Source organism: Oryx dammah, unplaced genomic scaffold, assembly GCF_014754425.2.
Source record: "Oryx dammah isolate SB20612 unplaced genomic scaffold, SCBI_Odam_1.1 HiC_scaffold_4, whole genome shotgun sequence".
In the NCBI taxonomy this organism is placed as follows: Eukaryota; Metazoa; Chordata; class Mammalia; order Artiodactyla; family Bovidae; genus Oryx; species Oryx dammah.
In genome coordinates, this window is record NW_024070188.1 from 20253497 (window position 1) to 20267909 (window position 14413).

Sequence of the window (14413 nt, forward strand, 5' to 3'; positions counted from 1 at the left end):
TTTAAGAAGTGATTCCTTGATGGAAATTATCAGGGACAGAAATGCCATCTTCTCCTGGTTTTGGCCAAACCCCACTGTTATTTCCTCAACTTCTCTAGCCAGTATGTGCCTCGGTCAAACAGCCCAAATGGGAATGTAATTTTCTCAGCTGCTTTTTGCTTTGCTTTCTTTATATGCATTCAATTAGCTGCAGTTCACAGATGCATTCTATGTGTGTTATGGAAGAAAAAACATTGGAAAAAATGTAGTCAAGCTTGGTTTACAAATACTTGATCTTGATTGGTGTCCTTGTGCTCTGAGCCTTTTCTTGAACAAAGGATAGGTACTTGGAGTGGTTGGTTATACGCAGACATGGCATAAACATAATCTGGATCTTCTCTGTAGGGTCTGAATTTGTAATGACAGTCCTGCCTCAGTCCAATGAATGGGGAGGAGGATAATATTCTCCTCCCCACTCCCTCCAATTTGTCTATCATTTTTGACTGTGTGAGAAGGAAAGTGCTGGGTGAAAAAAGGAAACAGGAGAAGAGATAGGAAACACACAGGAAAACCAATGGAAGAGAAAAGGTGGGAAGTGATTCTATCCTGAGATTTCACAGGCATATTCAAAGCTCTAGAATAAAATATGCACTCATTTCTGGGGCAAGCATCTGCCAAGGGAATTGTCTTTTCAGCTCTTTCCTTTGGCAACCCTCCCACTCCTTCCAATCTCTCATAGTTTGGACCATTTGATTGCAGTTATGCCTCAGAGTGAAGCGGGGGCTCTGGCTCCTTCTAAGCCAGACTCTGGGTGTCCATGGTCTCTCTCAATGTGGCTTCCTCAAGCGGTAGGAGCCCTGCTCTACATGCTAGGGGAGGAGGATGTGGGCTCAAGCATTTTAGAATTAGTCCTGCCCCAGTGTAATAATTATATCAATGAATTCCCTCACTCACAATGGACACCATAGGGGTAAGAAAGTATCTAAAATGTCTTTCTTTTTGGATCCCTCTATGAATCATACCAGTGCCTGCTCTGACATCCAGTGACAAGTTAAGGATAACGTAAGTGGTGGGGATATGACTGATGAATTTCAGGGTCCTCATGATAGAACAGATTCAAATTAAGGGGTACATGTGTAAAATCCAACTTTCTGGGGAGGAAATTAGTCATTTATTAAGCAAATCTAATACCAGTGATGGCAGATTATATTCGTTGAATGCTTTCTCTATGTCTGACACTGTGCTAGAAATTTCCCACATATATGACCTCATTTGGTCCACACAGAAACTGAAAGCAGCTACTATTATTATCCCGACTTATGAAAGGAAGAAATACAATACAGGCAAGTTAAATCAGGATGACTCAGTGATTCTTGAATTTTGATTGAACTGAGAAACAGAAAAAGTCTAGATCATAATTGTCTAAAGTTAGAGTTAGATTTAGTGAACTTAAGTAATAATTTCTGAATATGATTCTTAAGGGGAGACTTTTTCTTAGACATGACTAATTAGGCAATTAAAGGTAAAAGAATGTAATATTCATGTTCTTTCATACAAGGAAGTGTCAAACAGTAAAAAAAAACTGGCAAAAATATAAACTCTGATCATTTTTTCCTCTTATTTAGAAGTCATTTTCTTTATGTTTTTCCTCTCATAGGTCACTGAAGGGGCCGAGTCACTCCAACTTGTAGTTAGAACCCACCATTTGCAAAAATCACATATAAATTTGGTGAGTTACATATTCTTCTTCCTGGTTCTCAAAAACTGAGAAGCGGAAACCAATGAAATCAGACACTCGAAAAATGCATGGACAGGGATCTCTGATCTAAAGATAATCAAAAGGCAATTCTACTCCTGGGAAAGAAAAAAGAAAAGTCCCGTTCATTGTTTTATTTTCTCCCCCCTGCAAATTTCCTGCAGCGGACTGCAATAGTGTCTGCAAGATGGCTAACCGCTGAGTCTTTGATTTAATGAAAACTTTGGGAAAGCAATTCAATTCACTGCAGGGACTGCTTTGTTCTTCCATTATGATTCTTTTTTAATGAGAAAGATGATTGTAAGGATAAACTCTATTCCGCTGAATTTTTACACTAATTACATACAAAGCACTATTTTGGCAGAAGGGGACTTATCTCCTTGAGGCAATATAGTTATCATCTTGTAACCACCCTTCAGTCTCCCACAAGAATGCTGGAGCTTCGTGCCAGGAATGAGTATCGCTCTGTGCCAGCTCGCAGCACGGAGAGATGAACGCTTAAAGATTTCCAGAATTAACAGTCAACACAGACTCTGGATAAAACAGGGAGACAATCCCTCCCTCCCAACTCATACACTGTTTGGAAGCGAAGAAGCAGAAGGGTATCTGTTAACGAAGTGTTTGGCATGAGGAATGAGGGAGGGCCTTGCATATGCATGTCATTTTCCTTCCATCTAGAAGTCCCTGATCGTGCTAAGTCATATTGAAAGTTCTGGCTAACATATCACTTTATTTGAGAGTCAGCCACTTTCACACAAATAGGACATGCACTCTTAGGTACTGTAAGTTTGATGAAGACTGTGGGAGACTTGATTCAGTGCAGACTGCCCCTGTAAGCACTGCATATGTATGAAATATATGTACTTTTACACTAGTTAATGGATTGTGAGCTTGATAAATAATAATTCGTGTCCCACTAGCAAGTTCTTCAGAGTAGGTACATTTTCTGGAGTAGGGGGGAAACTACTCATTCTTGCAGTCTAAAAGCGTGCCACAATGAAGGAGAACATTTTAATGGCCTTTCCTAATATCCATAAGTGAGGGAAAAGCTACCCACTGGGAACTCGAGCCCAGTGATATGCAATTTCATCATGGCAGCCATGGGGTGAGAGTAGGCGGTCAATTCTTTCTCTTTTTTTCCCCCACTTTGGTCAGGTATATTAAAGTATAATTTATATGTGATAAAATTCACTCCTTTTGGTGTATAATTTGAAGAGTTCTGACAAACATATATAGTCATGTAACCTCTAAGCAATCAAGACATATAGAACATTTCCATTGCCTCCAAAGTTCCCTTGTATCCCTTTGCAGTCAGTCATCCCCACCCCCTGGTTCCTCACTCCAGCAATCATTGATCTATTTCCCGATCTCATAGTTTTGCCTTTTCCAGAACTTTGCATTACTATGCATCCTGTAGTTATACAATGTATATGGTCCCATGTCTGCCTGCTTGCTCATAGCATAATACTTTTGAGATTAATACACATCATTGCATGTATCAATAACATTGTCCTACTATGGCAGAGTTATACTCTACTGTAGGAATTTACCACAGTTTTTATCTTTTCATGAGCTGATGAGCCCTTGGGTTGTTTACAGTTTTAGCTTATGAATAATAACTGCAGTGGACATTTGCACATAATATTTGTGGATATTATGTTTTCAGTTCTCTTGGAAGAACATGAGTGACGGGTCATATGTTAAGTGGGTATTTAACTTTATAAGAAAGCATCAAGCCATTTTCCAAACTGTCCGTATCACTTTGCATTTCCAGCAGCAGTATATGAGAGTTCCCACTGCTTCATATACTGAGGAGCCATTTTGCTAAAGCTGGATTTTTATTTTCTCCTGTGATCTTCATTATTTCCCAGCATGGTTTGCAGAGGAGCCCCCACCCATATCCCCTGCCCCACCTTCTCTTCTCCCTTCCCTATCAACATAAGTAAAATTCCCAGGGAGTATCCACTAAGGTTCATTTCAAAAGTCACTGAAGTACAGCCTTTCTACACTATGAGGGCTAAGATTCTGCAACATGTAAACATAAATACAACCTGCCAATGAAGAGAAATGGAGGTTTGCCAAGTAGTTTCCCACAAGGAAGGTGATTTAAGAGGCTCCAGTGAGTATTACCTCACTAGACTTAGGTAAGTGACAGTAATATTTCCCTCAGAACTCACAAGGTAGTTATAATTCAGTATGTACATTTGCCAAGTCCTTCCTTATCCAACTCTCTAAGAATCCCTTCTCCTCCGTGATTTAGTCAAAGTTACCCACAGAAGTGGAAACTGAACAAACCATGTATGAGCAGAACTCAGGCTTCTATATACAGATGGCCAAGAAGCACATGAAAAGATGCTTAACATATTTAATGTTTAATATCATGCTTAATATCACCTCACACTGGTCAGAATGGCCATCATCAAAAAGTCTACAAACAATAAATGCTGGAGAGGATGTGGAAAAAAGGGAACTTTCTTACACTGTTTGTGGGAATGTAAATTGATACAGCTACTATGGAGAACAGTATGTAGGTTCCTTAAAATACTAAAAATATACCTATCATAAGATCCAGCAACCCCACTCCTAGGCATATATCTAGAGAAAACCATAATTTGAAAAGATACATGCACCCCAATGTTTGTGGCAGCACTATTTACAATAGCCAGGACCTGGAAGCAATGAAAATGGCCATCAACAGAGGAATGGATAAAGAAGGTGTGGTGCATATAGACAATGGACTATTAGTCAGTCATAAGAAAGAGTAATGTCATTTACAGCAACATGGATGACTCTAGAGATTATCACACTAAGTAAGTCAGACAAAGACAAATATCATATGGTATCACTTACATGTAGAATCTAAAAAACAAAACAAAACAATACAATGAACTTATTCACAAAACCGGAGAAGGCAATGGCACCCCACTCCAGTACTCTTGCCTGGAAAATCCCATGGACGGAGGAGCCTGGTGGGCTGCAGTCCATGGGGCTGCTAAGAGTCGGACACGACTGAGTGACTTCACTTTCACTCTTCACTCTCATGTATTGGAGAAGGAAATGGCAACCCACTCCAGTGTTCTTGCCTGGAAAATCCCAGGGACGGGGGAGCCTGATGGGCTGCCGTCTATGGGGTGGCAGAGTCGGACACGACTGAAGCGACTTAGCAGCAGCATTCACAAAACAGAAACAGACTCACAAACTCTGAAAACAAATTTATGGTTACCGAAATGGAAACATGGGGGCAAGGATAAACTAGAAGGTTGGTATCAACAAATACATACAACTATATATAAAATAGATAATCAGCAAGGACCTACTGTATAGCACAGGGGACTCTACTCAATATTCTGTGATAACCTATATGGGAAAATAATCTGAAAATGAATGGATATATATATGTGTGTGAGGAGAAAGGGACAACAGAGGATGAGATGGTTGGATGGCATTCCTGACTCAATGGACATGGGTTTGAGTAAACTCTGGGAGTTGGTGATGGACAGAGGCCTGGCGTGCCTCACAAAGTCACTCAATCATGTCCACCGCTTTGTGACCCCATGGACTGAGGCACGCCAGGCCTCTGTCCATCACCAACTCCCGGAGTTTACTCAAACCCATGTCCATTGAGTCAGGAATGCCATCCAACCATCTCATTTTCTGTCGTCCCTTTCTCATCCTGCCCTCAATCTTTCCCAGGATCATGGTCTTTTGCAATGAGTCAGCTCTTTGCGTGAGGTGGCCAAAGTATAGGAATTTCAGCTTCAACATCAGTCCTTCCAATGAACACCCAGGACTGATGTCCTTTAGGATGGACTGGTTGGATCTCCTTGCAGTCCAAGGATTCTCAAGAGTCTTCTCCAACACCACAGTTCAAAAGCATCAATTCTTCGGCACTCAGCTTCCTTTATAGTCCAACTCTCACATCCATACACGACTACTGGAAAAACCATAGCCTTGACTGGACAGACCTTTGTTGACAAAGTAATGTCTCTGCTTTTGAATATGCTGTCTAGGTTGGTCATAACTTTTCTTCCAAGAAGCAAGAGTCTTTTAATTTCATGGCTGCAATCACCATCTGCAGTGTTTTTGGAGCCCCCCCAAATAAAGTCTGACACTGTTTCCATTGTTTCCCCATCTATTTGCCATGAAGTGATATATATCACAGTGCCATATAATGGAAACTAATACAACATTGTAAATCAACTATACTCTCATATAAAATAAAAATTTTAAAATAAGAATTCAGGCTTCTGCTCTGGGAAAATCCTGGATCCCACTTTACCTCTTTTTCCTGCTCTGTCTTGTGTCTTGGACTTCCTATGGTAAGCACCAAAGAAAATTCCAACAAAGGCAAGGGTCAAAGGTTCACGGCGGCAGAGCTTTACAAATAGATGTGGGGAGGTGACATCTTCAGGGGACTCCAGCGTCCGACATACTATGAAATGCTGGACACCTAAGTTCAACAGACATTGTTGGGGTTTCCATAGAGGCCTATATTATTTTGTATGAAGTTCTATGTTTCTTCTAATTAGACAGGTATTTTTAATTTTGCAACATTGGTAATTGAGAAATTAGCTTACGTAATTATAAGATATGTAGTGTTTCTGCAGGGAGCACATATGAGGCCTGTCTTACACTGGAAGAGGCAACTACCATCTTCCAGTTAGTGGAAAATGAGAATGGAACTAATTAGTGGAACTTCTGAGAATGTTCTTATAGGGACTAGACTACTGGGCCATGAGTTGCCTGTAGCTGTTGTGTATAGACAAGACTGTCATCTTTAAGTATTTCTCTCACCAGTCTGGCTACTTCAGTGCTTGTTGTTGCCCACTCGCTAAGTCCTACCTGACTCTGCGATTCTGTGGACTGTAGCACGCCAGGCCTTCTCTGTCCTCAACTGTCTCCTGGAGTCTGCTCAAATTCATGTCCATTGAGTCGGTGATGCTGTCTAACTATCTTATCCTCTGTTGCCCCTTTCTCCTTTTGCCTTCAATCTTTCCCAGCATCAGGGTCTTTTCTAATGAGTCACCAAATCAGTGCTCTGGAAGGAAGAAGAAGAGTGGGTAAGGGGACCAGGAGAGGGCGAGTGCTCCATAGGCCTGAGCCAAATTCAGTTCATCAGCCTCTCCACTGACAACTGAAATTAGAACCTAGACTTCCAGGATTTCTGTCTTACGGTATTTAGTGTTCAAACCAAGAGTACTTCTCTTGAAGAACATGGCATGAATTTACGTTTCTGTATTCTCTTTGGAAAAATTCAGACTACACACAGTGATATATTTGAGTGTGCTGTTAGTACTATTAGTAACTTGCTTCATTTTTCACACTCACACAAAGAAATATATAAAAGATTCAACAAATATTTTAATGTCTATGTAAGAATTTTCTAGAATTCATTCAATACTTATCAAACTGTTTCTAGCTGCAAGCTTGTCTCTTATTCAGAACTAGAAGAGCTTATAAAAACCAGTGAAAAAATCAGTGAAAAAGCAAAACTTGCAGAACCAGTCACCAGGAATATCTCTAATGATGCCCAATAGTGGCAAACTTTCTTCTCTTTCCAGGGTCTGTATCCAAAATGAAGCAGGCACTTCTGGTTCTATTCATGTTTTCATTACATATACCCATTCTTTCCCCATCATCATGACTTGAAGAGGAAACTAAGGGAAGAAAATGTTTTCTTTTCACCCTCGACATCCTGCTTTTGCCTCGCAATCCTTACCTCCCTCATCACTGAGCAGCTTGTTGCTTGGAAAACAAAAAGAAATTGGAGAGGAAAGAACTCAGAAAAATTGGCAGAAGAAAAGGAAGAAAAAATTATTGACTATTTAAAAATGTTATGCTTTATATAGATAACCAACAAGGACCTACCGTATAGCACACAGAACTCTGCTCAATGTTATATGACAGCATGATAGGAGAGGGGTTTGGCCGAGAATGGATAAATGTGTATGTATGGCTGAATCCCTTCACTGTTCACCTGAAACTATCATGGCATTCTTAATTGGTTACACCCCAACACAAAATGAAAAGTCTAAAAGCTGAAAAAAAAATTGTGTGGTTTATATATATTCAGAAGTTAAAAACTGCCAAGAGAAGAATCGTGGATATCTATTGTTTAAGAACTACTGAAAGTGATTCTGGGAGGAAGCAAGATTCGTATAATAATTGATAAAAGAAGCTTATGGAAAAAGTTTGATGACATAATTTTTCTTCAGAAGAAATGTATCTTATTTCAACTTTGTTTTAAAAGTTGGTCATGTTTCTAGCGTCTGCATCACAAATGCAAGAACTACATGGTCTTTAGTTGTTCAAATGTGTGTGTTTAGTTGCTAAGTTATGTCCAACTCTGTGACCCCATGGACTGTAGCTTGCCAGGCTGCTCCGTCCATGGGATTTCCCAGGCAAGCATACTGGAGTGGGTCGCTATTTCCTTCTCCAGGGGATCTTCCCCATCCAGGGGTTGAACTTGCGTCCCCTGCATTGGCAGGGAGATTCTTTTCTGCAGAACCACCAGGGAAGAAGTCCTTAGTTGTCCATAGTCTGCTTTTTGCGTTTTTCTGTTTCCTGATTTCAGCTAGTATTACATGGAATTTTAAGAAAAAAGGATACATGAGGAAGAGGCTTCAAATCCATAAGTTTTGGCAGCACTACACTTTCTTAGTCATTTACCTGTGAGATAATATACACATAGTTCTCTGCCCATGGTTCTTGGCATAGAGCTCCTCAAACCCTTGCAGTTTCCTAAGTGATAAGAGAACTAGTGGCCTTCCCTGGTAGCTCAGTTGGTAACAAATCCACCTGCAACACAGGTGACTGTGGTTCGATTCCTAGGTTGGGAAGATCCCCTGGAGAAGGGATAAGCTACCCACTTCAGTATTCTTGGGCTTCCCTGGTGGCTCAGCTGGTAAAGAATCCACCTGCGTTGAGGGAGACTTGGGTTTGATCCCTGGGTTGGGAAGATCCCCTGGAGGAGGGCATGGTAACCCACTCCAGTATTCTTGCCTGGAGAATCCCCATGGATACAAGAGTCTGGTCGGCTACAGTCCATGGGGGTTTGCAAAGAGTTGGACATGACAGCAATTAAACACAAATGCAAGAGCACCAGGAACGCACTTTATTCTATTTGGTCTTTGACTCTTGCTCCTACACAGAGCTCCTATATCCCTTACAATTTCCAGGGAGATAGGAACTTTTGTCTTCTAATGAGCTGACTCTTGGTGGGCTCCTGGATGGGGCTGGTCACCAGAAATACCAAGCTATGATTAGAAAACTGGACTCTTCAGCCCTGCCTTCCCATTTTCCAGAGAGAGGAGAGGGGCTGGAAATGAGGTTAATGATCATGTCTACCTATTGAAGCCTCCATAAAAATTCCAAAAGCAGTTTGGAGTATGCTGGGGTTGGTGAACATGTGACATGGAGGTTCTGAGACAGCTGTGCTAGAAGACACGCCCCCTTCCACATACCTTGCCCTACTCACTTCTTCCATCCAAAAATACATCATATCCTTTTGTAATAAACTAGTAAACATTCAGTAAGCTGTTTTCCTGAGTCCTGTGAGACGCTCTAGTAAATTAACTAAATCTAAGGAGGGTTGGTGGCAACTTCTGACCTATAGCAGGTAGGGCAGAAGCACCAGTAATAACTTCCATCCATCTCTCGCCAGAACTGTCAGAACTGAGTTATGTTGTAAGACACTCAGCTGGTGCCACAGAACTGCAGGGTGTGGGAAAGCCCCACACATCTGGTGTCAGAAGAACTATAGTGTGAGAGTAAAGGAGAAACACAAGAGGAAGAATACATTTTCCTTTACAGTTCGTAGAGCCCCACCTTGCCCATATAGCCTGTGTTTGGATTTCAGGCATTACTTCAATCAACGGGTATATTTTAATTGTCTGAGTAGCTTCCCCAAAGTGGTTACAGCTAACTAAGTAACAGTTATCTGAATTCTCAAATTTGATACCATCTTATTAGAACTAGTTTTTTGAAGTACATTTTTTTCTACAGTGCTGTATTAATGAGGCTCTTTATGATAAACGGCAAGATGTTTAAAAATTTTAGAACCATCTGGAATAAAAAAAAACAACCTAGCGCCAATAAAAGAAGGGCTAGCTTTAAAACCTGTTCTACAATACACAATTTTAGGAGGATTGTCTTTGTAGGAATCAATTTTTGGTTTTCTACAAATTTTGTAGAAATCAATTAATAACCAGGGGCAAATTCAAAGCTCTAGCTTGAACTGGAGTTACATTGAAACTTATACAACAGTCTTGTTGCTTCAGAGTCTTTGATCATAGGTTCAATGCAAATTTGATGAAAAGAATTCACTTCCACTTAGAAGTCAAATTTCTATAAGACTTTGTAATGACATGGCCCTTAATGCTCTTGAAAGGCTTCTTGCATTTATCACATTGTGTTTACATGTGACAATCATACATTTTATGATTAAAGTGATAAAGAAAGATGGTTAGTTCTTGAGTCTAACCCCTTGCTGTTATGTGGCCTAAGGTGGTATCAAATGAATAGAGTGGCCCTGCAGGATCAGTGACGTCTGTGCGGGAAGAATTGAGAAGGCTGCATCTTGTTCAACCCTAACCTGCAGACCTCCCAGGAGATTAGTCAGGGAGCACCGGGAATGGAGGAGGAAATGTGGCCAAGACAGTGGTTCCCTCACACACACCACACTTTCCACCCTCTCTTCTTTGCTCTGTTCATCCCCTCTCACATCTTGAGGTGCATAATAAAAGAGTTTATTATGTTGCTAGAACATAGCACTGAATCAGCCTATACAAAATTAATGTAATTACTATGTTGATTTCCAGATGTTAGCTTAATGCCAGTCTATTAAAACTTCTAAAGATGCAGCTTAAAACAAACAAACATTCTGAGTAAACACCCAAATGAAGACATGCCAGCAAGTTTAGTGATAATCTGAGGCCATGGCAGATATCTTTGGATATAGGGTATTTTAGAAGTTGATTCTCTTCATCATCAACCACAATGACAGAAAGTTCTCAGGTCCTTTTCAGTCTTTTTCTTCCAAAGAGCCTCTGAATTCCTTGCTGCTTCTAGCCCCTGGCCTCTTTTCAGTCATCCCTCTGTCCTGCCCCCATCCCCATCCACTCTAGGCACCACGTACAGCCATATCTTCTTGACTTCACAGCTGTGCATCACTGGACCTCTCACCCAGGGCTGGTTTCTTATCCAGGGTTTTGAAATTCAAAGGGAAAAACGCTCCTTTTGCTCAAACATGTCTCCCTCCCCTCTTTCTTCCTCCCCTGGACTCCACATGGGTGGGCAGGGTGGGCCATGAAGGTACCAGCCTGGCCTCAGAGGGACGCCTACTCTTCCTAGTTCTGTAGCCTACAGCAGGTTCCTGATGCCAGGGGAGCCTCCGATTTCTCATTGATAAATTTTCGGATAATAATTCCTCTTTCCTTGGTTTGAAGGAATAAAAGAGGTAATTCACATACATAGTGGCTGCTACTGCTGCTGCTGCTGCTAAGTCGCTTCAGTCGTGTCTGACTCTGTGCGACCCCAGAGACGGCAGCCCACCAGGCTTCCCCATCCCTGGGATTCTCCAAGCAAGAATACTGGAGTGGGTTGCCATTTCCTTTTCCTGGCACATCATAAAGTCTCAATAAAATGTATTATTATTAACTTTGGGCCTTTTTCTACAGTTAATTTTTTTTTAAGTTTTTCTGTCTCTACCTGTAACTGTGAAATTATTCTGTTTCTTAGAATGACTTACTTTTATTTTTTTCCCTGATGAGAGTTTTTGTTAAATCTCTGGGCTCCTGGAAAGCAAGAGTGACAAGAACCTGAAAACTAATAGCAGTTCATCATCGTATAGTCTAGAGCAAGGGATCCCCAGTCTCTGGGATCCAATGCCTGACAGTCTGAGGTGGAGTTGATGTGACAACAGAAATAAAGTGCACAATAAATGTAATGCACCTGAATCATCCCCAAACTATTCGCCCACTCTGGTCCATGGAAAAATTGTCTTCTATGAAACCGTTAGTCCCTGGTGCCAAAAGGTTGGGGACTGCTGGCAGACTGGTTCTAAAAGTCTCCAGAGAACACGAATTTACCACTTCCATGAGATTTTGTTGTTGTTGTTATATCAGAATGTTGCAAATTTGTTCTTCGATCTTACTATTTTTAATTATAATCTTTGTACTGGGCTAAAATAATTCTATCCTTTAATAATTCTAAATTATCATTCAAGTTTTCATTAAATTATTTTTAAGTTGAACTGCATAGCTCTCTCTTCTTGATATGATCAAATGATACATTCTTTGTATTGACAGTATCTCAGAAGTAAATTTCTAATTATACACCTCCTCCACTTCCTCATTTCCTGGAGTCCTTTTCTGGATTGAAGCAACTGTTTACATAATGCATTTGTAGCGTTCAAAATTACTGGCTTCCAAATCATACTGAGGAAATGTAGCTGAGACTCAGTGTCTTACTTAACTTTCATAGCCTGAAGTTTTGTTTGAAATTTTATTCTTTAATTATGTTTACCCATGTCAAATTTTGAAAAACAAACACCAATAACACCAATTTTTGAGAAGTAAATGAAATTAGCTTCTCCAATGCCTTAGACAATCCCAAGTTAAACTGGAAGTCAGTCCTAACTTGTTCATTTGTACTCTTCTTCTAAGATGAAATCTAGTCCTGGCCAAATCATTATAAATAAGCAATATTATTCTGGATGACAATCCAAATAAGGAAATGTAAAAATACAATGCTGAGATATGATTTGTGGCAAAGTTTCAAAAAAGTATGACTGTTAGGATTACTGTATATAGCTATTCATGTGTCTTGATTCATTATTAAGGTATATAATTATCTTCAAACCTATTATGGTTACTTTTCAATGCATATTTTATAGTCGATAGCAACATTATTGGCTATTTCTGGGCCATAGATAAGAGTGTTTATACAAGATTCAATGGTATAATCATGTGTCTCTGAAATATACCCTCCAGAGATATACTACAAGGATTTCAACTGCAACTGCCCTTTAATAAGTTTTTCCTGCCTCAAGTCTTGAAGGATTTGTTCCATTGCCTTAGCTATTTTAAGTTTAGACAGAACATCTCACATGACTGTGGTAGCTGTTTTTTCTTTCTTTTCCCCTTTGTTATTACTAGAGTTGTTTGTGTTTACTATTTTTATCTTCCTTTCCCATAGACATATATATATATATGTCTGCAATCCCCTTGGATTTCTCAGGGCTAGCAGGTATTAGGGACAGCTTCATCAGGACTGTTTCAGGTTCCAGGGAAGCTGTCTATTTAAATTCACTGAGGGGTACAAGAAATGCTAACAGGAATTCAAGTAGTAAGTAACTGTACTTTTTGGCCTACACATGCATTTCTTACTTCCCATTGAGTTCACATAATTCATGCTTCTTTGTAATTTATTCATTCATTTTGTTTGCTATATTATCACAAAACAGAACAGTGAAGTTTGGGGTTTTGGATTGTCTTGTGATGCTGTAAGTGAAAAAAGTTAATCTGGTCATAGTTCATCACTCTTGAAGATACTGGTAAAAGAGAAACGGGCTTGGCATGCTTACCTTGTCTGACAGCTAGTGTGGTGGTATAGACCAAGAAGAGAAGAATGTAATTGAGGAAACTCTGGAAGACTGGTGTATTGGCATGGAAATCTTCTGACAGGTACTTGCTGGTCAAGCTAATTCCACAAATAAGGAGGGATAACACCTGGCCTAGAGCCACAGAGATTAACATCTCCCTGAGAAATAAAGAGAAACATAGTAAAGATCAGCAGAAAGTCCAATAGAACAATCACTTAAAATTTACTGAGTACTCACGCCACTCACTAGGCTACATGCAATAAACAGTGATTCTTTTAATTCATCACAGCAATCCTACTGGGAAGGTGCAGTTATTACTGAGGTTGTGCAAAGGAAGGGGGCTTCCGGGTGGTGCTAGTGGTGAAGAATCTGCCAGCCAGTGCAGGAGACATACAAGACGCCAGTTGGATCCCTGGGTTGGGAAGATCCTGTGGAAGGGCACATTGCAACCCACTCCAGCATTCTTACCCTAAGAATCCCGTGGACACAAGAGCCTGGTGGGCTACAGTCCATTGGGTCGCAAAGAGTGAGACACGTCTAGAGCGACTTAGCAGGCATGCAGAGGAAGAAACCAAAGTGTCGAAGGGTTAAGGAATTTGCTTACAGTCACATAATTAGTGACAAAGTTGGGAGTTGAGACCAAATCTCTCCAAGTGGTCCTGGCTTCTTCCCAGGTACCCTAGAGCTCTAGGGGAAATTAACATTTTCCTGTTGCCACCATGGCATGAACAAATTGTTCAGAAACCTGAGAGAGAACCCAGATACCGACCAGGAGGGACCATATTCCAACCTTGTCCTAAGATTCTCATATCAAAAAGGGGAGACTCTTCTCTTTCACAGACTGAAATCTTGCCTCTAGGAACACTTAGAAGAAAGGGCTATACAAACCCCTGAAAATCTAGGAGAATCTCCTCTCCATTCCCAGATTTTGAATCTCAGTTTGCTCTAACGAACACTAATAAGCACTAGTCTCTGCTCTCCTCTGCTCAAGTCACAGTTGCTAATATATTACAACTCTTATTCATAGAGGAAATTTAGTAACTGAGGTGGTGTGGTAAGAGATTTCAAATTTTATA

The 14413-nt window shown here is 40.5% G+C and overlaps 1 protein-coding gene across 1 annotated transcript in view; it reads right to left on the reverse strand.

Annotated features, from left to right (window-relative positions):
• SLC35F1 (solute carrier family 35 member F1) overlaps window positions 1-13492 on the reverse strand; it is a 159627-nt gene extending 146135 nt beyond the window's left edge. Inside the window, exon 1 of the mRNA XM_040238418.1 lies at window positions 13320-13492. Within this exon, the coding sequence (XP_040094352.1) occupies window positions 13320-13491 (172 nt within the window). The 5' untranslated portion in view covers window position 13492. The remainder of the gene's footprint in view (window positions 1-13319) is intronic.
• Between the last annotated feature and the right edge of the window lie 921 nt (window positions 13493-14413).